Raw genomic sequence first — 26,334 nt, forward strand, 5'->3', positions numbered from 1 at the left:
GCGTATCTCTTTAACTCCCTAGTCCCTCATGTAACTGTGGAGATTGTGAAAAAATAGAAATGAACAAGCTAGATAGGAGGTGGTTGAATTTAAAGTTTCAATGAGCAAAAAATTGTTGAAACCAAGGTTCAAAATATCGATATGCCCGATGCGTTGGTATGGGTGTATTGGATGAATCAATACAGATTTTGGTGCTTTTTTTTTTTTTTTTCGCAACTGGTTCAGGGGAGATGGTTCAGGCCTCCTCCACACCTTGAACTGGTCAGACCCCCGATACACTCACTGTAGGGGTGTATTGGAGGGGTTCCAGAACGATACGTATCGGCTGATACGGGTCGATACGTGTCTATATTTTGAACCTTACTTGAAACAAAGGAAAATGAATAATTTGATAAAATGAGACCCTCGGAGGGTTGATGGATCCTCAGCTACTGGTTGCATTGTTAGGGATGGGAAGGATCACACACTTCTGGTGAAGCATGTAGTAATCTGTGGGTTCTTGTTCTGTTGTTCTATTAACGTGGCTGAATCATGGGCTGTGCTTGAGGTCCATGGAATTCGCAAAATCCTTTGCCAGAAACAACATTATAGTGGGAGATTTGAAGGTTGTTGTTGACCGTTTGGAGTATCGTGATGTTCCTCCGTGGAGTATCAAGAATATCGTCAAAGAATGTTATATGTAGCAGGTGGAAGTTAAAATGTTCAATACGCACATATTACGGGCTTTCATGTTGTCGGGTCTAGTGAATCTATAAGTAATAGGTAAGTAATAAAATAACATTTTTACCCATAAAAAAATAATACAAAAATGGGTAAAGTTTCGTTATGCTTTATAAAATTTCCCTTAAAAGTGGCAAAGTTATTTATCAAGCTGAGATAGGTAAGTTTTAATTGGGGGGGGGGGGGTTTGGAGCTTATTTTACTGTGGGGTCTATTAGTAAATGTAAAAGAAAAAAATCCACTTTAGTACCTGAACTTTGGGGGTGGTGTCATGTTAGTACCTGAATTTTCAAATGTGTCACTGCAGGACTTAAACTTTAAAAAAGTGTCAAGTTGGTTCCTGTTGTTAATCGACCATCAGTTATCTGTTGAAAATGTCAAAACTATCTTTCAAAAGAAGACACTGTTCATTGTCTTCTATCTTGAGACTGAATTGGTTATCTTTAAAGAAAAAGAGAGAAAAAACATGAAATATAATAGAGGGAAACAATAACTGAAAGCAAAGAAATAACTAGACAAGAATGTATTTCAAATCTAAAGGTAGAAGACAATGACTTCATTAGTCTAGAATCTCAAACACCTCATTCGGTTCAGTCTCAAGGTATATAAGTCAATGAATAGTGTCTTCTTTTGAAGGGTAGTTTTGACATTTTCAATAGATAACTGACGGTTGGTTAACAATAGGGACCAATTTGACACTATTTGAAAGTTTAGGTACTACAATGACATGTTTCAAAGTTTGGGTACTAACTTGACATTACCCCCAAAGTTTAGGGTACTAAAGTGGAATTTAAGAACATTATAAAACTGGTCAATGAGAAAAAGATACTCATCCTCAAATAACAACTTTCCTAAGCTTATTTACTATAAACCAATGGGGTCCAAGTCTAAACAAACTCAGCCATTTCCATTATTTCATTGCAAAGAAAGAGTGCACATGCTACTAAAAATTTGTTGAGCTATATTGCTTCTCCTATTTTTACAGTGGAAAATTTGTTCTCCTTTTACATTGAAACAGATGCACATCAGGGCTGCTGGCGCCCCTACGCAAGTAGCAGAATAGCCTAAGACTTGGATGTGGCAGTATTTGGCATCGATGCCATTTTCTAAGAAAACTACACCACATCAATGCCATGTAAAAAAAGGGGGTGTTCTAGAAAATAGTCTTATTTGGCATCATTTTTCCAGAAAAAACATTGCTCCAAACTACACATTGGAAATTGGGAAGGTGTGGTATGAAGAAATGTCAAATTCAATGTTTTCTTAGAAAACATCCTATTGTTGCCAGCGATGCAATGATGTGGCATCATCTTTGGCATTGGATAATATAGACCAGTACTGAAAACAGTTATACAACAGTGGTACCAAACAAAACCGGTGCTGTTTTCGCAAAAAACAGCATATGTGGCAGCATCGATGCCAAACAGAAAAAAGGAACCGTTTTCTCAAGAAACATTACAATAGACCCTCATGCATATAGCACCGTTTTCTCAGAAAACATCTTTGAAGCAACGACATCATGCCAAATACCTATGTTTGGGAGCTCTTTGCTGTTTAAAAGTAAAAGCATTCCGCAATAGAAAGTAGAAAAATCCGAAGAAAAGCTCTTTGTAATTACAGAGGCGATTATAGTGAAAAAAAAAACAAAAAACAGTCATTAGTCATTACAATGGGGAGAATCTGAGTTAATGCCATTCTTCTATTTGGAAAGTACAGATATGAGCCTATAACTGACATTTCGTTTTATATGCAAATAGTTACAGCTCTTTCTATTAATTGCCCACAGAAAAGGAGTGAAGGAAAAATAAATAGAAAACAGATTTGATCATGGAAATTCCAATTTCCAAATCATTTCAGAAATCAGTTGGCCGTCACGGTCATCTTATCGAGTTCCTACTTGTTCAGCTTCCAAAGGACTTCTGACTTAATATTCGACTTAATGTTCGGACAATTCCACTTCTTGGCCTTTGAACTGATTGAGATCCGTTGGTTGACTGACTTCCGCCATTTGCCTTGGCAAGTTCTTCAGATAGGGTACAAAGATTATCGAAGCGTCCCCGGAATGGTGGATACTTTGAGATGGACTTTGTAATCCCTCGGAGCCTTCGCACAGAGAAGGAAAATGCAAAGACAGAACAAATATTAGAAGAATGTAAAGACACACCAAAGCTTTTTGAAAAAAAAACATATATTCCATATTTTTACCTCCGAGCAAATCCATTTAGTTCACCCCTTTTCAGCTCAGATTCTGGTGGTGTCACTAGATTTGAATTCTTCAATCTCTGAGGATCCCCGCTCAAGAGAACGGATTTGCAAAGGTAGTTCTCTTCAGCTTCTGAAAGCTTTGCAGCTTTTATCTGATCTTTCAAGATCAGTAAAGGGTTAAGGAACCAATCAAAGAAGGCATCTTTGGGTCTATTTTCCCTAGTTATTTCAGTCTCATAATTGCCTGGAAGAATTTAACAATAATGTAAAAAATACTATTTTCATGGCAGTTATCGAGGAATAAGAATGTGATGTATGCAAAGGACCTCTTGAAGTTATTCAAACAATAATACAGTATGGTGCTCTACTGCTGCACACATTTGGGAGCCATTACCTACAGAGAAACTAGTGGCGCCCCATATTTTTCTTTAGTTTACTACTGGCTTTCCTAGATTTGGTATTAGATTCATTAAAAAGCAGGGGCACTCTTCAAGGCCATCAATGAAATCAGCACTTCTCCCCTGGAATGAGATAAATTCATTTTAGCCATTCATTGTATTTGAGATTACAATATTTATTTGAAAACAGATTTACTTCAGTAATGCCAATTAAAATCAGAATAAGGTCATTCCAAGGTTTTAACACCTAAGGTTGTTGAATTTTGAGATTCCATTTCACTTTTCGGCACATATTGAATTTTGACCCAAAATAATAAACAATTAGGACAAAAAGAAGATAATAGAAAGGAAACAGGAGAAAGGAGAAAAGGAGAGGTCTGAAAACTTCGTTTCTGCAATCTTTGTATATGATATTTTACAGGAATTCCAACTGAAATACAAATTTCACCCAAAGTTTGTAGAACATTCTCATTCTAGGAGTGCTAAACTTCAGGGGTAAGGGGGGGGGGGGGGGGAGGAGGCTTCTTCCAATGTATGTCAAACTAATAAATTACGGATCAAAAGATGTATGAAAAAATAACACAAAATGATCTCATTAGACATCATATTCACTGTATTCTATTAAGTATGTTCTATCTTCCTATATAATAAATTTTGTTCTCTTTTGGACCGATCATTCACAAACCTCATCTCCAGAAATCATCTTATTTCTTCACTTCATCAACCAAATCACATCCTTTTTTTTTCTATTGAGTCACCATGAGAAAGTTACATCATCACCAAAAGCTCCGGTAGCCAGACTATTAGAAAGATATGCAAAACTGTAACTTATAGTCCCAGAATTCCAGATGGTTCAAATTAGTTTACCTACGTGGACTTACTTCTTGACATCTGGAATGTTCCCTGACATTGTATATATTTCCATCGTCTTCCATATGCCAATACTCACCGGCGACAAATATTCAACTTGGAGGTGTGCAATGAAGAATGCTCTCCAGGCAAAAAACAAATTCTCCTTTGTAGATGGAAGTCTGCAGTGTCCAGATTTGACCTCCGGTGATCGTCTGGCTTGGGTGAAATGCAATTCCATGGTGATCGGCTGGCTGTTTAATTCTGTGACCCGAGATCTCCATGAAAGTATAGCATACATTGAGACAGCTGAAGAAATCTGGAAAGACCTTGAGGATCAGTATTCACAGGGCAACGTTCCGAGAATCCACCAGTGAAACGGGACATCGCGCTCTTGAATCAAGGTTCAATGAATGTAGCTGCATATTTTGCAAAACTGAAGGGACTATGGGATGAGATGTATGCCCTCATTCCTGCACCTATCCGCGTTTGTGGCGCGGCCAAAGATTATGTGGCAGAAAGAGAACAGGAAAAATTGCATCAGTTTCTCATGGGATTGAATGACAATTTCAATTCTATTCGATCAAACATACTGGATACTGAACCAGTTCCTGGAATCAATCGTGCTTATGCGTTGATCATCCAAGAAGAACGGCATCAATCGGCAGCTTCGCATTGTACTGTTCAAAATCTTGAGGCTGAGCCATGGCCGTCCAGTCCAAATCAGGACATCGCATGCAAGATCCTAATTCTCAGTCTCGCAGCAAACTCTATTGTGATCACTGCAAAAAGAAAGGTCACACCAGGGACCGATGCTTCGAACTAGTGGGTTATCCCCCAAATTGGGATCGTAACAGGTCAAACAGATCCAAGAAACAGAATATGCTACCTACTGCGGCACATGTTTCTACAACCACAGACAATCTTGCTCCTATCTTTACACTGGATCAGTATAATCAGCTGTTGTCGCTCATTGGTCAAGGCAAGCTGCAAGCTAACACTACTAATCTTGCTGGTACTGTCACTCATACCTCATCATCTTTAAATTCCATACACTGGATACTTGACAGTGGAGCATCAAACCACATGTCACCCTCCAATGTTAATCTCACTGCATGCTACTCCGTAAATTCACCAAAGTTTGTTAGTTTGCCTGATGGATCCACATTACCTATAACACATCAAGGTTCTTGCAAGATCACACCTCAGCTCACTGTAGATCACATTCTTTGTATTCCTGATTTCCACTGCAATCTACTTTCAGTTAGAAAATTAACCTCCCAACTGAATTGTGCAGTTACTTTCTACCCTGATTTCTGTATTTTATAGGACCTAGTCTCGAGGAAGGAGATTGGGAGGGGTAAGATGTGGAATGGAATATACTACCTTCACCCACCATCCACCTCACCATCCGACTCAATTCATAACTCCACCACTGACATTACCCCACCGTCGACATACATGCTATGGCATCAATGCTTAGGGCATGTATCCTCTCCTTGGGTCACCACCGTTTCTGGTCATTCTCCCAGTGATGCAGACCGGAGCTGTGAAATTTGCCACAAGGCAAAACTTACTAGACTTCCATTTCCAATTAGTACTATTCAGTCTACAGTACCTTTTGAATTGTTACATTGTGATATTTGGGGTGGATATAAAACACCCTCCCATAGTGGGGCACATTACTTTCTCACTATAGTGGATGATTGTACTCGCAGCACATGGGTTTACTTGATGAAACATAAGGTAGATACTCTAGATTTCTTGGTCTCATTTTTCCACATGGTTAAGACACAACATAATGCTACTGTGAAGTACATCAGATTAGATAATGGGTCTGAATTCTTGTCTGGACCCATGCAACAATTTTATTTACAAGCAAGGATCATACATCAACGATCTTGTGTTGATACGCCCCAACAGAATGGTGTTGCGGAACACAAAACATCGACACTTGTTGAAGTAGCCCGCGCTTTCAAATTTCAAGCCAATCTTCCAATCACTTTTTGGGGCGAGTGTATACTTACAACAACCTACATCATAAACTACACCCCGACACCCAAACTTCAAGGAAAATCTCTAGTTGAAGTTTTGCTCAACAGATCTCCTTCTTATTCCCACTTAAAGTTTTTTGGGTGTTTATGTTTTGCTCGGGTAGCTCCACCAATTCATGATAAATTTTTGCCACATGAGCCCGAAAGTGCATATTTGTGGGATACCCATATGCCCAAAAAGGATACCGCCTATATGATCTAGAGTCCAAAACCATATTCGTATCTAGAGATGTGATTTTTTATGAAACTCAGTTTCCTTTTAAGGGCTGCCACCCAAATCCAATTCAGCCTGTTCCCTCACCTGTTATTCCTTAACCCCAAGAGGATGTTGAATCCACTATCATTTCACAACACTCCCATCATGATGCTCCACCTGACCATACCATAGATCAGCAACCTTGGCCGTCTCGTTCGAGGCGAGCACCATCCCATTTAAAGGACTACATTTGCTCATACCCCCATCTTTGCAACAACAGTCCCATGCCCTCACATCATCGTTGATTGAACCCAAGAATTATACAGAAGCATCTCAAGATCCAAAGTGGCAACAGACCATGGCCAAAGAAATTGAAGCTCTTGAGCGAAACAACATTTGGTGCATTGTTGATCTCCCACCAGGAAAAAGAGCCATTGGTTCAAAATGGATTTACAAAATCAAACTGAAACCTGATGGTACTGTTGATCGCTACAAGGCTCGCCTAGTGGCCCGTGGATATACTCAAATTGAGGGGTTGGAATATCATGACACTTTTGCCCCTGTTGCCAAACTGGTAACCATGTGTTGCTTGTTAGCAGTTGTGGCAGCTCAAGGTTGGTCTCTTCACCAACTTGATGACAACAATGCCTTCTTAAATGATGATCTTCATGAGGAAGTCTATATGCGCATCTCACAAGGATTTGATAAAAATAAGCCACACAAAGTTTGTCACCTACAAAAGTCCCTATACGGGCTCAAGCAATCGTCAAGGATCTGGTTTGAAAAATTCACTCTTGCCCTACAAGAATATGGCTTCTCACAATCCAAAGCTGACTATTCACTATTCACACTGCAGAAATCAGATACCTTTATAGCAGTTTTGGTGTATGTTGATGGTCTTATAATCACTAGTACTCATGAGTCATGCATTCAAGAGCTGAAGGATTATCTACACTCATGCTTCCTTCTCAAAGATTTGGGCCCTCTCTCTTATTTTTTGGGCATTGAGGTTCAAAGATCTACATCGGGAATTTCCTTAGTCAACAGAAGTACATTCATGATATTCTACAGGAAACAAACATGCTTAACTGTAGGCCTACTAAAATACCCATGGAGCAATTATCACCACTCCATGATGACTCCAGCCCATTACTTCAAGATCCTGGACAGTATAGAAGACTTGTGGGCTGACTTGTCTACTTACAAGTCACTAGACCAGAACTAAGCTTTGCAGTCAATACTTTGAGCCAGTTCCTTCACAAACCTCGGCAAGTGCACATGGATGCAGCTTTACAAGTCCTACGGTACTTGCAAGCCGCAACATCTCATGGGCTATTTCTACCATCTACTTCTGACCTCACCCTCAAAGCTTTCTACGATTCTGACTGGGCCTCATGTTCCACTACCCGACGATCAACCACAGGCTATATTACCATGCTAGGAGGATCTCTCCTATCTTGGAAAAGTAAAAAGCAGAGCGTGGTGTCTCGGTCATCTGCAGAGGCAGAGTATTGTGCAATGGTTGTAGCTACTTCAGAGTTATTGTGGCTCAAGCATCTCCTCCATGATCTTGGAATCACCATCAAAGGTCCTATGCATCTCTACTGTGACAGTCAAGTAGCTCTCCACATCGCCAACAATCCTGTATATCATGAACGAACCAAGCACATCGAAATCAACTGTCACTTCATTCGCCAGTACATTGCAAATAACACAATTGCTACTCATCATATTTCCAGCAAAGATCAGCCGGCAGACCTCACCAAACCTATGGGGCCTCTTCCATTTTCTACACTAGTAAGCAAGTTGGGCATCCAACCTACCCCTGCTCCAACTTGGGGGGAATTAGAAGGATATGCAAAACTGTAATTTTATAGTCCCAGAATTCCAGATGGTTCGAATTAGTTTACCCACGTGGACTTACTTCTTGACATCTGGAATGTTCCCTGACATCTTCAACGAGTTAGTTTCATTTTCTGTTGCGCGGTTGGTCTTCTGTTACAGACCTCTTGCTGCTGAACCCTTCAAAATACAATTTGAACCAATTACCCCCAATAGTCCAATTCCAGAAGACATGTTGTCTTGAAGACATTTCAAAGTTTGAGAAAACCTTCAAGGATCTTCAGAAAAAAGTATGAAAGGGGGAGAGAGATATATAAGAAAATATTAGAATAATATTTTAGTTCTACATCAACCATTTGTAAAGGCATTCTAAAGGCTCGCTACATAAAGGCCTAGATCATTACTTGACACAGTTTTAGTTTTAGGCGGTAAGGAACCTTAAAACTTTGTCAATAAAAATTTTCTCTTATATTTTGATAGACAATTTCTAAAATCTTTATAAGTTTAGGATTATTTTTCTTCCTCATTCTGATAGTTTTCCAGATTGGGTACATAAGTAGAAAAGAAGAGTCTACTCACTTAGCAATATACCATCTGAGTTGGCCTTGGCAGAACGGAGAAGTGTTTGAAGGATGCAATAAGCAGGCAGACCAACGCTTATCACACTGATGTCACCTCTGCTAGACCTAGACTCTTCCATATCTTCGGGTATTATTAGTCCTTCATCAACTAGAATCTCCCTATGCCGCGTACATTCCTTAAATAAGCCATCCAGAAACTACATTTGAACAGTTTCATTTAATGCATCATGACATTATTTTTCTATCTCCGGTAAGCTATATATAATTCTTTCTAGGTGGTGTGGGAAGAAGGGAGGTGCCCAAGTAGTGAGGCAGAGAAAAGCCACTGAGCTGCAGGTTCTGTAGCACAGCTATTCTCAATTCAGAGTTAGAGTCAGCCGTGCAACTCAGCAGCTTTTGCTCATGCATCACATGACAGTGAATAGTTTAACTGCCAAAAATGTCTGATCCTTTCTGTTGCATAAAATATGACTTGTATGAGAGACTTGGCACAACTGACAGACAGGTAAACCAAGCGAATCAGATAAGCTAATGCCTCCTGGTATTCAAAAAAAAAAAAAACAGAATATGAAAATTTCTGGCACATTCTTTCGAAAAAAATTCTTTTATTTGGTGCATACTTTCCAAAAATAAGGCTAAGGTATATTGTCTGAGCATCATTAACCCATTAAGGTATAATTTTTAGATGAAAAAGAACAAGATACCTCAAGTGGATTCAACTCAGTAATAGAGTTCTTGATTGAGATGCAACGTGAAGGAGGATTTCGGAAAGAGTTAAGCCTTGAGAAAGAAGTGGCACGAGAGATGGGACGTGACTGGGGTCCCCTTCGGTACTTAGGCCTGATAATTGAGAAAGCAGCTTGTCAAATAAAACATACCCAACATAAATAACAAATATTAACACTAAAACACTGGAGTGAAACACAAGAGCACCTAGGAAAACAGGACCCTTCTGGCATGCCAAGCACATCATTGCTGTACTCATCGAAAATGGACAGAGATGAGATGATATAGCGAAGGCCCAAATATATGGATGACTCCTATAGTCCAAAATCTCATAACAGAAGAGTCAATTCCATGGTTAAGATGAATAACAAATGAAAGCAAATAAAGATTCTCTGTAATATGACACACAAGAGAAATTGTGCAATGAAGGACCAATTAATGACCTGAGTGAAAAATTGAAACAAAACAGCTCTTCCCACTTCCGAAAGAAGTTCACATCTCCTGGGATCCACCCAAGTTGAGCCAAGGTGGATGGGTTTTCTCTAGTTATGTTGAGTTAATGAGTAGATGCCATGGAAACAATCTAATTCATTTGCCCCATTTAATTTTATTAGAAAAACATCCTTCCATTGCCAAGAATGTAAGACAGGAACCACTTTAGTTGTGGGCCAAGTTTCATTTGTCAAAAATGCTGAGATCAGGACTGAGTCTCCATCAGAGAGCTTAAAGTAAAAACCTAATAGTCTATGATCACATTATTGGCTTGTTGTTTGGGAAATTGGGCCAAAAATACAAACTATCAAGAAGTCTTATCATAGGAAACTATCTTTTTTTATTTGGACATGCAAATAATCTTATTTCCCACTCATCCTCCTAACATTCACACTTCTGCTAGACTCATTTTTGGACAAGTTTTTTGGATGCACCCCTACATTTTGCCCATTCTGTTCTAATCCTATGGGCAACATAAACCTTAATCTCTCCCTTGTTATGGACTATTGAACCAAGTTAAGGAAAGAGGTCACATTGAGATATCTCTTGGTCTTCAATCATAATTATACCTTGGTTTCCACTCTTATTATTATACCAGTAAATGTACATGGACGTTGCATGTGGCAATTTCAAATGATGATGATAATTATTATATTATTTTTTAGTGTTATTATCAAAACCTATGTAATAAAGATAAGTGAACAAAGCATTGTGTACTAATGGATTTGTTCCCTTTCAACCTAAATACCTAGTTTCAGATCTTCTTACTTATAGTTTATATCAATGATTTCAACTTGTGGTTAAATCCAATGGCTGGATTGATTGATCTGCCACTTAGAAAAAATTCTGAGTATGTTACAACCCAAACCAAAAGTTGGATTGATTGACTTGTCACTCAGACAAATTTCTGAGTATGTTTCACCCAAACCAATTTGTTGCAAAAAACATTGTTTTGCTGAACAACCATATGACCTTACTGGTTCAACTATTGACCTTTTTGACCAGGTCAATAAGCCATGGGTAAGACATTAATTTTTTTTTTTATCAATATGGGTAAGACATCAATTCTTTTTTTTTTATCAATATGGATAAGACATTAGTTCTTTTTTTATCAATATGGGTAAGACATTAATTCTTTTTTTCTTTTTTGTATATTTAGCTATTTCCATATTTAATAACAATAATTCCCATTTTCAAAACATAATTTTGTTTAATATGAAGAATATATAATATTAAAGACATGCTAAAAATTTCTATACTTTTGTTTGCTTTTATTAATTTATGACATCACAAAATTGACTTGTTTGGGAGGGAATTGCAATTTGAATCATTTTTTAGAACATTAGTTTTTATCCCATGGTCAAATTAACTGGTTAAACTCAGCCCATCACTTAACCAAGATTCTAGGTCTATTTACCACCAAACTACTTCCTTGTAAAAAGCCATTGACTTGGTTAACAACATGGTGACCAAGATAAATGAACAATTGAACAATTTTGACCCAACTAGTGGGGTCACAGGTTAGATATTAGTTTTTTTCCTGAAATTTGTATTTCATTCCCATCATTAATAAAAATTATTCTTATTTATTTATTTTTAATATGAAGAATATATAACATTAGAGATCTGTCCAATATTTTCTACAAATTTCTATATTTTGTAGAACTTTATGAATTTCATCATCATCCATGCCTTATCCCAACTATATGGGGTTGACTACATGAAATTTGTTTTGCCAATCTGTTCTATTTAAAGATAGAATTTTATGAATTTGTATTATCTAATAATTACCACTTCATGGGTTGACCCATTTAACCTTGATAGTTGTACCATTAACCCACGGCCTGGATGGAAAGAACTGTTTTGGTTTTTGGGTTGATTTTAAACTTTGCATTCTATTTTCATCATTAAAAAGAGTGATTTTTATTTTTACTCTTAACTTTTCTTTAATATTATGAATATATAACATTAGACATGTATCCAATTTTTTTTTCTACAAAATTTCTGTATTTTGTATTTCTATTTATTTTAAATATTTATTACTTAATTATCATGGGTTGATGCATTAGACTTAGAAGATTGGACTTTTGACCCACCACCTAGATATAAAAATGATTTTATTTTCAGATTGGTTTTAAATTCTGTATTTCATTTACATAATTTAGAAAAACAATTCTTGTTTATCATATTTATTTTTCTTTAATATGATTAATATTAGAGATGTATGTTTTAAATTTTTTTGTATTTTTCTATTTCTAAAAAAAATATTTTTTTAACTATGATATCAATGGTTGGCCCATTTGACCTAAATGATTGAATCATTGGCCCATCACCTAGATAGTAAAATAGTTTCATTTCTAGTTGGTTTTTATTTTTTGTATTCCATTTCCACCATTAATAAAAATGCTTTTTATTTGTCATATTTGTTTTTGTTTAATATGATGAATAAATAATATTAGAGATATGCCTAAAACTTCTAAAAATTTTGTTTATTTTTTTGTAATTTTATCTATTTTTAAATTTTTATTATTTAATTATAGCATCAGGGTTAAACCCATTTGACCCAAATGGTTGAGCCGCTTACTCACCACTTAGGCAGTTTTGTTTTAGGGTCAAATTAGAAAAATATAGGTTTTTATACGATTAAAAATAATTGTGTGTGAATTTAATTAATGGAATTTAATGAGAAACAAACATACCTTAAACAATGAGAGGGAATGGGAGTTAATACTTGAATATAGGACTTAATTAAAGGGAACTGAATAAACTGAATAGCAACATCGAAATTATGCTTTTTGCCCTCACAATAGAGAGAGACTAAAATAAAAAAGAGGGGTATTTTAGTTAAGAAAACGTCCAGAAATCTTAACCTCATTCATACCTTTTATAGTAAGATATAGATTTAAATTATGCGGTTTTGTTTCCAAGGCATTTTGTCCATAAATCTAATTTCGCATTTGACCCCTTCCTAGTTTCATCAATTAATACCATGTCATCAGCAATCTTGGATTGTCACTTCTAGTTATAAAGGTTTTATTTTTTAAATAAATTTCTCATACTTTCCTAGATATCCCTCGAACCCTAAGCTACTAGTGTTTTCACTATCCTACCTAAATGGTATTTTTACCCAACACCCATATTTTCATTGAATCTGAACCATTTGGAGACTTTTTAGGCACCCAAACCAACCCTACTTGCCCAAATTTCCTTCAGCAGTAAACCTTTCATCTCCTTTTGTTAGTTCCTAATCACTTAAAGCCTACATTTGCAGGACATCTACCCTGCTTTACATCACTCTACATTCTGCAGCAACTACCTAATCAGACAATGAAGAAATGAAGCAAGGACACTTAAAAGCTACGATGCCTCGATAGATAAGGAGATGGACGCAGATACAGGAAACAAGGTTACAACTCTCCGTTTCCTAAAATCCTAGACAGGAGCAAGGGTACAGGTATCCCATCTAATATGCTTAAATCATGCTTCTGTATCTAGTTTTTAAAGCTAAGTGTCATTTTTTAAGACTTGCCTCAACAAATTTATCTAATTTCTAACAAGTAAAGATTTTTTTATAGCATAATTTGTTAAAACATATCATTTTATATATTTTAAAAGTGTTAATGCTATTGTTTACATCTAGAAGTGTCCATGTAGTATCTGGTATTGTATCCAGTAAGTATCATGTCTGACATTGGTATGTTAGGCATGTAAAGTATCCAGGTATCATAGTTTAGAAGCTCAAACATTGGGAATATGTCTGGATTGATGCATCTTTAAGAGGTGTACCAGGAAAGAATTAATCAATCAGAATTTAACCTGGTAAACAACAACAGCTGCATATGCACCTAAGAAGATACTTGATACCATTGATCCTAAAACGGCTCCAATAACTGCCAATGGCCATAGTAGGATTGCAAGCCCAGCAAATGGTACACATATGGTCTCCAAGAAAGGGCCTTCCCGACCTATAAGATCATGAAACAATTGGTGCCATCCCTTGAAAAGCATGTAAGGGCTCTTGTATAGGGCAACAACTGTGATCACTGGTAAGTCAACCATAAAACCAAGAACTCCAGCTAAAAGAGCACCTGGAAGATAAAGCAATCTGCAAAACAATAAAGTGTGCATTACAGTTATGTAATTCATAACTGAAAATTTTATTGAAATACAAAGGAAAATATAAGACCACAGTGGGGGATCAAGCCAGACCCTTAACAAATAAAGACCATAATCAACCAGGAGATCTGACCCTGACAAAATTCAAGATTGATTTGACATGCTTGTGTATCAGATAGATCATAATTAATAACCAAATAAGGAAAATGCAGGAACAAAGACACTGTAGGAGAGATGTGCAGAATCATTTAGAGTTGGATAGCCTCAACCAATCCCCTGCATGTGTGGCACACCAACCCTAATCTGTAGAGGATGGTTTCTTCCAATCCTCCTTTCCTGGCATTAGGATGGCATTTTTCAATCCTTTGGTCCAAGGGTTAAATAAATCCATGTCATGTGCCCCACGCTACATGAAGGCATGTAGGAGTTTGGAATCTCACATGGATACAAGGTGTCAGGAGCCTGGAAAAATAGGATTCAAAAACTCAGTGAGCAATACCATACGTCTTAAGATCTGTTTTTCTGTAATATATGCTTATCAATATTAATTAATGAAATAATTGTTTGAAAAGGGAGAAGATTATGTTTAGAAGCATAAATCGATAAAAATAGACTAAAAGGGTCATTACCCAATTATGATCCTGGTTATCCAGGGTCTTGGGAGGGGTAATTTGGACATGGACCTAACCTTAGGCATTTTTTTGCACACAGTTGGTTCTCTCATACATGAATCCGAGTTCTCATACCTGTTAGCCTGATATTTTACAAGTGGCCCCTAAACAGTTAGAACGACTTACAATGCACTTGTTAAGTCTACAGAATTCAAATTTAATGCTCAAATTTTATCCTGGGACTAAAGTTTTTTTAGTTGCATATTACAGATTCAGCAAGGAAAAGAAAAACACCCAGGTCTTATGCAGGAGTCATTTTCAGTAACCACACATGTAGATATGCAACCCATCCATATTCTCGATGAGTTTAACATATGATGGGCCTATTAAGGTGGTATGGAATATCATCAATCTACCAAGGTGAGTGGAGTGGAGCAATGAGTTGTCACAATGGCCTTTGAGAGCTTTTGTGATTACTTTATGTCATATCTTTTCAATAGACATCTTGATTTGAAATAATCTCAAGGTTGAACCATGGAGCATGCCCAATGAAATTAAGAACACAACCTGCTGTAAGATTGTAAAGTGTAAATAGCTTATACATGTCGAAAAGGCCCTAGGCATTGTGAAATATATTGTTCTCTAATCATTTGCTAAGTTTGTGTATGTGTGTATACGAGAGAGATGTGCACTAAAATTTCATTCAGGAGTCACTGTTAATGTTCACATGTGTTGACACAATGCATTTTCCAATAAGTCCATGTAACATAAGATAGGACTAGAAGGACAGAATGAAGTATCACCAATTTGCCAAATTGAGAGGAGAAATGAGTTTCCAGAGGGGCTGTCCTGAGAGGTCTAGTGAATACTCCTAGGGGTGCAATCAAATTGAGCTTTAATTGAACAGTTTGGGCTCAAATTTGATTTATATATATATATATATGTGTGTGTGTGTGTGTGTGTGTGTGTGTGTGTGTGTGTGTGTGTGTGTGTGTGTGTATGTATGATCAGAACTAGAGCTTATTGAATTTATAGTCGTGCCATAATTAAACAGGAAAAGAATTCAAATCAAACTTGAACTCAAATTCGAATATAGGAGTATTTTAGTTGAACCGAGGCAAGACATGCTGAAGTTCAGCTCGGCTCAGCTCAATTGCACCCAAATTACTCCTCTCATTTGTTTGATAGTCACCTTGATTTGAAAATACAACCTCAAGGTTGTGGAATGGAGCATACAAAAATATCAGAGTTCATAAATATCTTGTTCTCCACTCATTTTCTAAGCTTTGGGCATGCATATGAGAGAGAGAGAGAGAGGTGGACGCTTCTGTTTATGATTCCTATTAACTTGTAGTTTTGTATTTGAACTTGGACTAGAAATGAACTGAAAATGCTACCATTAAATGCTCTTTTATTAAGGCAGGATAAATGCTAGAACATCCATCATGCAGAGGTACAAGTTTTTTTCACCACAGAAGTTGGATACTATAATGAGAGCACAAGTTTCTAATTAAAGGTGAGTAGTTTCATTGGCTAACAAGAGCATTGCCACATGGACCAGAAGAAAAGGAACTTTTGACAAATTAAAACACAAAACCTGATCTCATATGGTTTCCCATCAGGAGGTCCTTGAAGGTGGAGGTCATCCATAACTGAGAAATAGGAGTAAAAACAAACATTGGTAAGGTTCTTAACCACCATAAAGCTTTTCAGTACAGTGCTCCAAGTTCCATCCTATAAATGTAATGAAATGAAATGTGTCAATTAGAGAATGGGACTAAACATGGTAGATGATTACTAAGAAACACGATTGATCTTCTCAACATACAATAATACAGTGGACAAATATATCTGTTTTCCCTTCTCCAACAGCTTTAAAGGTGGCAAAAAGTGGTTGCAGAAATCCATAGCCTGCGCCTGCTAGGATACTCCCAACAATGCCAAAAAGTGGCCACAGAATCAAGAGAACAGGAAGACATGCACAAAGGACAAGCTTCAAAACTGGCCCAAGTTTTTTGGTTCTGCCTTAAAGAGAATACTAGCAAATCAATGAAAATGAGAAAGAAGGCAACTGCAAGATATAAAAAAAAAGAGCAAGCAAGCAAGGTGATAAAACACTAAAGGGTTAGAGTAAAGTACATTGCAATGCAATAATATGTCCAGATACTGTGCACTAGCCATAGTCCCAAAATGACCGCTGTGTTTCCAATTGTGATTATTAGGCAAATCAATGGGCAGAAAATGGCACCTGTGCAAGAATGAATAAATAAGTAAAAACCATACTAGATATATTGTCATCTTTGAAAATCAACCTGATGTACAGACTATAGAAAAATGAAGCCTCTGACTGGATCTTATTAAGTATTCTCATTGTCTTCAACTGCCAATCATAAGCCTGGATAAGAAAGGAGGGTTGTCACAGGTTGGTGATCAACATAAAACTTTTGCAAAACTCTTATGGACATGGATCCTGAACCATCATTGTTTTGAGATCATGATAGCCCATTTTGAAAAGTAACACACAAATAATAAAACTACAAACTATGGTAAGCAAGGAAGTTAGTGCAAGAGACAAAAATGTGATTGGCAACTTGGAATCTAGGAATGTTAACAAATAAGGTCATGGAATTAGTAAAGGATTGGTCTCCACCATCAGCACACTGTTGGAAGCCAAACTTTGATGGTTGTAGCATTGGAGGCCCAGGACCTGCAGGCATTGGTGGGGTTATAAGAAATATGAATGGGGAGTTCATTGCTATCTTCTCAGGACCAATAGGAGTTGCAGATTCTACAATAGCAGAATTGAAGACCTTACTTTAAGGACTAAAGATCTGTAAAAGGATGAGTTTGGGCAGCATTTTGGTGGAAGGCTATTCCCAGATGGAGATGTAAGGCACAGTGCAACACGACATAATTTTACAGAGGCTAAACAATTGGCCAGAGAACTGAGTGTGGCTTGGAGCTGGACTTATAGATCAGCAAACAGTGTAACTGACTAACCTGCAAAACAAGAAGGCAATAGGGATGATTTGTACTGGGGAGTGAGTAATATTACTTTTGTAAATACAGTTAAGGGTTCAGGGTTGGGTAGCTGAGGCTAGCCTAAATCTTGTAATTACTCTTTATATATTACTTTTAACCAATGGATATAATTTTAATGTTGCCTATCAGAAAAAAGAAAAGGTTGAGCACAGGACAATATAGTTTTAATGTTGCCTATCAAAACAAACACTCATTTTTCAAATAGTGATTCTTTGCAGCAGAATTCTGACCAAACAAGGCCATTACCCAGAGTTGGTCCCAGCCATCTGGGGTCTTGGGAGAGTAGAGTGGGTAAAGTCCTAGCTTTTGGATTTTTTCCCCCACTAAGTGGTTACCTTCAGACTCGAGTTGAGCCTGTATTATCATGCTTGCCAGCCCAAGAATTTACCATTACACAAATAATTCTAACCAAACATATGTTGACCTAATTTAGGAACATTTAAAATGGTGCACTGATTGGTATTAAACAGTGAGAGACATTAGAATTTGTAATTGCAAATGGAGTTTCCATAGTATGTGATATTTGTGGATGACAGAGTATAAATTGACAACATTAGGGTGGGGTTCAATGTATAAATAGAACTATAATCAAAAGTAAAGGTTTTAAAATATGTACAACTCAAACAATATATATAATAACATGAATGAGAATTAATATATAATTAGGCCATGTTGGGTGCAACTCTCATTCTTGTTCATTCTTTCCAATAATAAAATTATAGAACGAACAAAATGGATAGAAATGGGCAGAATGAGAAAATAGTGCTATGAACTGAACACCTTTTTTTTAAAAAAAAAAAAAGAATTCTTTTTGTGGCAAGAATGAGAATAAATTTTGAATGCATTTGGTTACAAGTTTCAATTTTTATTCTTTTTTCTTTCACCAACCAAAATAATAATATAAGTATACATATTAGCAAATATATATTGAAAACATGAAAGCCTATGCCAACAAAACACAAATCAACCATGTTGGCCCCACATCAATAACACAAAATATGAATAAGAAAATAAAAAAGCTTTTGCATTTGGTTGCATAGAGAAAATATAAAAGTAAATTTAAAACTAATTGCTGAATTGAGTAGGTAGTTATGCAAATGAAGAAAAGAACTTGCAACTTCTAAATAGAAATGGAATCTAAAAATTGTAAAATAAAAAAAATAATAATAACATGAAGAATATAAAATGTCTAACAACTTTATCAAATTGATAATAGTATATTGAATAAAGATAATATATTAAGAAAGTTATAAAATATAATAAAATATCATATAATCGTGCCCCATGTTAGCTCATGTTCATTCTCCACAGAAGCTCTGTGCTGGCGGTGATAAACCGCCTTACTAGGCATCGAAACCGCCGGTATAGATTTTGATGGGCAGGTGGCCGGCTGTAGTAGCCGATGGACGGCTGAGAGAAAGAGCAAAGTACTACTTTACACTAGTACCTTCCGAGCAAAGAGCAAAATCTGCATACCCAAGACTCGAAAACAAAAGAAACGGCATTGACCAAAGGATAAGTAGCAAGAACCAAACAGAAAATCTATGGAGAAGAAAGCCGTTGAAAAAAATAAAAAGTACTAACCTTTAATGATGCCCAGGAGGAGAAGCCCGATGAAGAAGGGTAGAAAGCGGAGAAAGCTCAATGAGGAAGCCAAGAACTCCTTAGGAGGCTCCATCTCTCCTCACCTAGATCTCCAAAATCACTTCAAACCCATAACAGAAACAGGGGAATTCTGGAAAAAAAAAGAAAAAAAACAAGAGAGAATTCCATCTTCACTAAATTGAAGATGAAGATGGACACGCGACAACTCGCAGTCTGTCTTGTTTTGCTCTCTCTCTCTCTCTCTCTCCGAAGCTACTCTCGTAATCGTGAGAGCAAAGGTCGAAGTGAGTGGGAAGAGTGTGGACCAAGACAAGACAGATAGGGGAATGTTTACAGTTAAAGCAAGGCTAACTACAACTACAACTAAGAAGTCAGAACATTGTACGACGAACCCAGAAAAGAAACTGACTAAGTAATTAACTGACGAGATTGAAGAAGGGATTAGGATAATTATTACAAAAGCCAAACAGTCAACGCCACTCGAATTCAAATGTTCTGGTCAACCAACAATGACAACGATATATATATATTTTGACGAGAGTAACAATGACAATGATTTGAACTTGGAACAGAAAATAAAAAAATCTTAGCAAGAACAAAATGGTGCAACCTTTTATGCCGATTTCTTGGTTACCCAGTAAATAAATAAAGGCATTTTTCTCTTTTCAAATGGAGGTGAGCCATGAGCTGAGGCGGACAAAAAGAAAATGAGTCCGGTTGCACACTCAGGCCTCAGCTGTGCTTCACTTGTTCTCCATCACCCATCCGTTCCGTCGCTTGCCTGACAGAAAATCGAGTTTGTGAGATTTGAGCTCTGATGGTGGCTTTTTATCGAAGTTAACACTAACAATGTTAAAATGCGAGAAATCCACTAATCCCTTTTCCACAAGCACAAGCAATGTTAACGTGAGAAGGGTTTGCCAGTCTTTCAGTCATCCAACAGTTTAGCCTGAGAACTGCTTTCGTGTCGAATTTATCCTCCAAAGATGTTCTCATCAGTCATCACGAGGATTCGGTTCTACTCAGAGACTGGTGGACTTTATCACCTTATGCGCTTACGTATAAAAATCAAAACCTGTAATTCTTGTGCTTCAATTCATGAGAAATAAGTTTTGGTTCATGATAATTACTAGTATATAATTATTTTCTTCTATTTTACTCAAAACTCAATGCGGAATTTAAAGGGAAGGGTAAATTACAAAGACCCCTGGCACTCAGCGACAATTATTCCCCTGAATTTTCATTTGTGACCAAGACCCTTTGAATTTTAATTTTGCGATAAATGCCATCATCATTATTTTATAGACATCCAAACTACCTTTTTCTTATTTATTTGAATGATTTATAATTTGATTAATTTTTTATATATAACATTAAAACTCCCTCAGTTGTTTCGATAGATTTTGTAGATTTTTTATTGGATTTAATATTCAAATTAAATGATAGATGTTTCTTTCTAATAGATATAAAATTATGGTTTCATTTGGTTTTTCTTGATTTATTGGAGAAATGAGTGGATAATTTTCATATTTTAAGATGAAGAGAGAGATTCATGTGAGTGAAATTAATCAAGAATTAATAAACTTTTTTCTATGCTAATGAAATGGATTTTATATTTTAGATGGTTTCCTTTGGAGAAAATAGAGGTATTTTTGGTCAATTAAGGTTTAAGAGAAAAGAGTGAGAAAAAAATAAAGAAATTTTAAGTGAGCATTTTGGTAATTTAATGCATTCTCTCGTTTGACTAAACAGTCACGAAGTATTTGTTGCAAAGTGAAAGTTCAGGGGGGTATTTGTCACAAATAAAAGTTTAGTGGGTCTTTGTAATTTACCCTAAACGAAAAAAAAAAAAAAAGTTTATGTTTTCCCCTCCATAGTATAGATGTAAATATCTTTTAGAAGCATAATATAAGTTGTTATTTCCTTTTCCCCAAACTTTAATTTGTTACAAAGGCCCTTTGAACTTTTCACTTTGCAACAAATACCCCTGGTCTAATCTTTTCACATGAATGCCTCTCTTCATCTTAAAACATGAAAATTATCAACTCCTTTAAACAAAACCTTAAATTTATATTTATCATAAAGAAAACTCTATCATTTCATTTGAATAATGAATCCAACAAAAATTTTGCAAAGATCTATTAGAACAATCAAAAGGACTTCAATATTATATTTAGAAAATTAATGGAATCATAAAGTGCTCAAATAAATAAGAAAAGGGTAGTTTGGTTATTTAAAAAAAATAAACAACTGAATGAGATTTTTTTCAAAGTTAACTAACAGAAATATAACAAAAGTTTTTTTTTTTTGGTTGCAAATGAAAGTTCAGGGGATCATGGGGTAGGAATAGAGCAACAAGGGTAAAATTGAACCAAGATGAGCCAAATTTTGGCATGTGTTGACTTTGTTTGAATAAAATACTCCTATATTCAAGTTCAAGTTCGATTCAAACTCTGTTTTTCCAATTCAAACTTGGTTAAACTAAATATTCAATAAGTTCGAGTTTAACTTGAAAGCTCGAAAAACTAATATAATTTTATAGTTATATTAATCAAGGCTAAGCTCGCGAGCTTTCAAGCTGAACATTTTTTTTTATCAAATTTGAGATTGAATAACTAATCAAATTTTCCTTGAGATTCAAACTCAATCCAAACTTGATTAACATTGAGTTAGAATTGAGCCTAATCAAACCTAAGTCTAAACCGTTCGATTAAAACTTAATTCAATTGCAACCTTACAGAACCGGGTGCACGTGAGGCCCATTAAACTTATAGAGCTGAGTCAGCATTTGTACATGAGGGGGTGCCGAATGATCATTGGAGTACTTAGGTAATAGAATTTATTCCAAACGTGACCTTGTAGTCTCAAAGGTGATTCTGCACAACAAAATTTATACCAAATGGATCCTTACCTACTAAAAAAATGGATTCTTTTTCTTAAAAAGCTAATGAAATTTTTAGCGTTGGTAGGATAATTCAAGCTACACTATGTGAATTTTAGCCCTTATGCCTATAAAATAAAGAAAACCTAACTAATATAATAGGTAGAATCTTTTAGCAAGTTTCCTAATTCGATTCAATTAGAGAACTTTTTCCATGCATATTAATATTATAAATAGAAAAAAAATAAATTCAGATATTTTTTGGAGAAACATGGGAAACATAATATGATCCTACAACCATATAGAGTTGTGGTGGCACATATTAAAAAAATTACATCCCAGTTTACTCCAGTAGCTACTAATAAGCCGCCTCTAAGTTCAAACCATGTAATAATGATATATCAGAAATGCTTATATAGGTAAATTCTCATCCTGATAAGTGTGAAACTACAAATTTATTTGACGCTAAGAGAGGCAATTTTGTGAAATAAAAATGTTAAAGATTTTGAAGGTGTTTGAAATCGTGGGCATTTATTCAATAAATGCTGTTAAATAGATACCACTTCAACAATTCCTCTCTCATTTTCTTCCACATTGAGAATAGCAAAAGGTGACTTCAGTTTCTGTGCATTCTTATTGTTTGGGGAAGTTATTTTTTTTTTAAGTTCCCCCCAATGGTTAGATGTTTTTTTACTGTTATGCTGATGTGGTGCCTAATAGTATCTATTTGTCATAAACAATTATAGTGATTACCTTTCTCGACTTTGCAAATAAATAAAGTATAAACATTAAATGAAAAAACCTAAATAAAACCAAATACATAAGATGTTTTTAGTGGTTAAATGAAAACTAATTCATTAAACAAAAAAAAAAGTAACTTATAACAGAAGGAAATCGGAGTCCATGGAAGCATAAGTCCCCAGAGGTTTTGGCCCATTGAGCTAAAAAGTGAATAGACTTGGTAAAGGCATGAGGTTTATAAACAAACTTAACAAGAAGAAAGGAATTTAAAGGGTCATAAATAAAATCAAACCACCTGGTTTTCCAAAAACCAAGGGATTATACAACATTCCCTGTTCAACAAGTCCAAAATAGCTTTAGCATCTGACCATATGATTATATTCCTCCAACCCTACTCTTTTGTCAATAAAAAAGCTTTCCAAGTTGTTTGAAGCTCAGCTTCTCTGGAATTTGAAACCTTGCCTAATCCACCAAATAGAATTGCTTAGAATCAAACAAAGCACATATATCATAAGATTCACAACCATCTTTAGTAACACCTCTACCACAAAGAATCACCATACACCCTTAACTAATCCAATCTTCTTGTATAACATTACTAACAGACTTAGAAACAAAATCCAAGTTCCCCTCTTGAAGTTGAAACGTTCGAACTTATTTAAACCAGAATTTAAAACAAATAGATGGAAACCCAAAATTGATTGAAAATTAGAGAATGAAACATTCAGATTCCAAGGAAAGGAATAGCAAGCAAAATAACTCTTGCAAAAGGACAATTACAGAACAAATTAATAATGGTCTCCTCACTTTCTTGACAAAAGCATAGGTTATCCTAAATCAAACCTTTTTTGAGATAGATGTTGTTTAACACACAAAACTACGACATATTCTTCATAAAACCACTTTAAATCTTAGAGGTATTTTTAGATTCCAAAATTTCCTAATAACACTTAATGTCATGATATTCAATTTAGTATTAACAATTTACTATTACTAATAACACTTTAAATCTTGGAGGTATTTTTAGATTAACAAATTTCCTAATGTCATCAAATTCAATTGAGTATTAACAATTTAACAATTTCCTAATAACACTGAAAATTTACCATTACTAGAGCTTCTATTCAAAGATCACCTCCAAAGGCATGACTATTAACAATTTTGCCCACAATAATAATTGGAAAGACTTGAATTAATTTAGTTCTATCCAGTTCTTAGAATTCTGATCCACAAAGTCTCCAACTAACAAACATTCCTGGTTGTTAGTTGGCGCACGGAAAAGATCAAATATTTAAATTTGATTTCTAGCAAACATGCATACCCAATACCCAACTTAGGAAGAAAAAAAAAATACTAAAGATTAGGTCTATATCTAATCCACCTTTTCCAAGACTCTCGATAACTCGGATCAACATTGCGTAATGGCTTTCTCTAATATCTATGGTTTTTTCCCGATTTGAAGCATACTCAACAATTTCGAATTTAAAGTGAAGTACATGAAGATAGTGGTTTTATAACTCATAAGCCCGTGCTTGTTTTGTTCTTTACTTGGAGTTCATATTGGGCCACAGAGCATGTCCCACGAGAACTCTGTGCACGCCTACCCACGACAACTCATAAACCCGTGCTTGTTTTATTGAATGTAATCAGCTCATATCCGAATTTAAAATGATAGATTTTTGAGACCCTAAGATCAATTATATTAATCATGAAATATAGTTTCAAAGAGTTTATTTCATTATACATTATATATTAATATATATATGATGAAGGATGATTTGACCCGATCTATGAAACAGTGACACGTGGACACTGACCCAACGTAAACGACAGCTCAGCATTGCGGCCCAGTACAGCTAAGTAATGGGCCCATAAAGCAGCTCGCCACATCATATTGCGCAAAAGGAGGAGTTCGCCACGATGCAAGCTCCGAGTTCCCCGAGCTACCCCCAAGGGGATATTCCGAGGCAACTTCAGCTCGCAAGCTAAGAAAACCAGCTCGCCCGAGCTCCCAAGCAGATAAGTCATCCCAAGGACTAATTCTACTAAGGGTACTCCTGGAGTACTCCGAGCTCGCTGCAAAGCAGCTTGCGAGTGGGCTGCACGAGCATTCCACAGGAAGCTTCTATCTGACAGGCCATACCAATCAGACTGCGCCATATCCCTTACGAACGGTGCAGTCCCTGTCCTTTCGGCAGTCTGCACCCACGCCTCTCAGTAGGCGGAGGCATGCTTATCACTTTGGGGACGTGTCACTCGCCCGGGTAAGGAGTACGTCACAATGGCCACCTGCGCAGCCCTAGCAAGTAACAGCTATGGCAAGGGGCCCAGTGGCGGTTATGCCCGATCTCACAAAGAGCACCCCTATAAAAGCCCTCAGGGCAGAGGAGAAACTTCTTCTTGAGACCTCCAATCTCTCGAGTATAGGAAAGAAGCGCGACCTCCACTCTTAGCCTTCGTTTTTCCCTTTACTTCCTATACACAGTACTAACTTAAGCATTGGAGTATTCCCACTGGGTATATCCCTAGGAATCTTTCCTTTCATCTTCTCAGGTGTCGTTCGTTGCCAATAAGGGGCCAGTCAACAGTCAGCTAGGAGTGCCCGGATCGCGCTACATCATTTGGCGCCGTCTATGGGAAGTGCTGCAAAAAGCCTTTCTCTCTAAACTATTTCAGTTCCTTCTTCTTCCTTGAAACAATCCAACATTCATGGCTTCTTCTAGCAACGTCGGATGAAGCATGAAAATAGATAACTCTAGGGAATAACCCCAGCTTCCTACTGCCTGTATCGGACAGTTCACCGTCCCCCTCTCAGTGGACGGAATCCCCAGCTTGAACATGTCTCTCACAATGGCACCTGTCATCACCCCACTCCCTACTACAGTCGGAACGACGTTCACCGAACCTTCGGTCATGCCCCCAGTGGCCAGCCCGAACCAGCTAGAGGACCTGATGCAGTGCATGAGAGGCATGCAGGCCCAAATGCAACAGTTCCAACAACTTCATCTTTATCAATAGCACATGCTGCACTCGGTCTCCCAGTACCAGTATCAGCAGCAGTTCCCCCAGCTGTCCCAACCTCAGCTTCAACAGCCTCAGCACCTGGCCTCGTAGCAAGTCAAGTCTTGCCGCCAGAGCGAACACTTTGGCTGAGGAGAGGCCCCCCAAAATCTCCCAAGAAACCAAGCCTCCCCCCACGGAAAACGGGAGAGACCGGCTACCCCGATCTCGCCGAGGGCGGATAGGTTGGGAGGATTCCGACTCAGCAGGTCAAC

General features: G+C 36.7%; 1 protein-coding gene and 1 long non-coding RNA gene across 3 annotated transcripts; one reads left to right on the top strand and one right to left on the bottom strand.

The window, feature by feature from the left end:
- Positions 1–2,299: 2,299 nt before the first annotated feature.
- Positions 2,300–19,748, bottom strand: LOC148862611 (putative membrane protein At3g27390). 2 transcript variants are annotated; one of them, XM_088978790.1, is made up of 10 exons: positions 19,417–19,748; positions 16,930–17,038; positions 16,619–16,811; positions 16,388–16,524; positions 13,880–14,168; positions 9,779–9,885; positions 9,550–9,685; positions 8,844–9,042; positions 2,926–3,169; positions 2,300–2,823 (listed from the first exon to the last, which is right to left on the bottom strand). In XM_088978790.1, exons 1-10 carry the CDS (start codon positions 19,508–19,510, stop codon positions 2,622–2,624), a joined length of 1,710 nt encoding a protein of 569 aa, XP_088834916.1. In that variant the 5' UTR covers positions 19,511–19,748; the 3' UTR covers positions 2,300–2,621. The 2 variants fall into 2 exon arrangements, with proteins under 2 accessions (XP_088834916.1, XP_088834917.1); XM_088978791.1 differs by lacking the exons at positions 16,388–16,524; positions 16,619–16,811 and having other exon boundaries at positions 19,417–19,658.
- LOC148862612 (uncharacterized) lies at positions 4,267–15,444 on the top strand. The gene is made up of 3 exons (XR_016110064.1): positions 4,267–8,219; positions 13,335–13,517; positions 15,061–15,444. It is a non-coding gene; the product is annotated as an uncharacterized LOC148862612 (long non-coding RNA).
- Positions 19,749–26,334: the final 6,586 nt, after the last annotated feature.

The sequence above is a fragment of the Nelumbo lutea genome, chromosome 3 (assembly GCF_056320005.1).
Source record: "Nelumbo lutea isolate HS-2025 chromosome 3, American lotus-T2T, whole genome shotgun sequence".
Lineage (NCBI taxonomy): Eukaryota > Viridiplantae > Streptophyta > Magnoliopsida > Proteales > Nelumbonaceae > Nelumbo > Nelumbo lutea.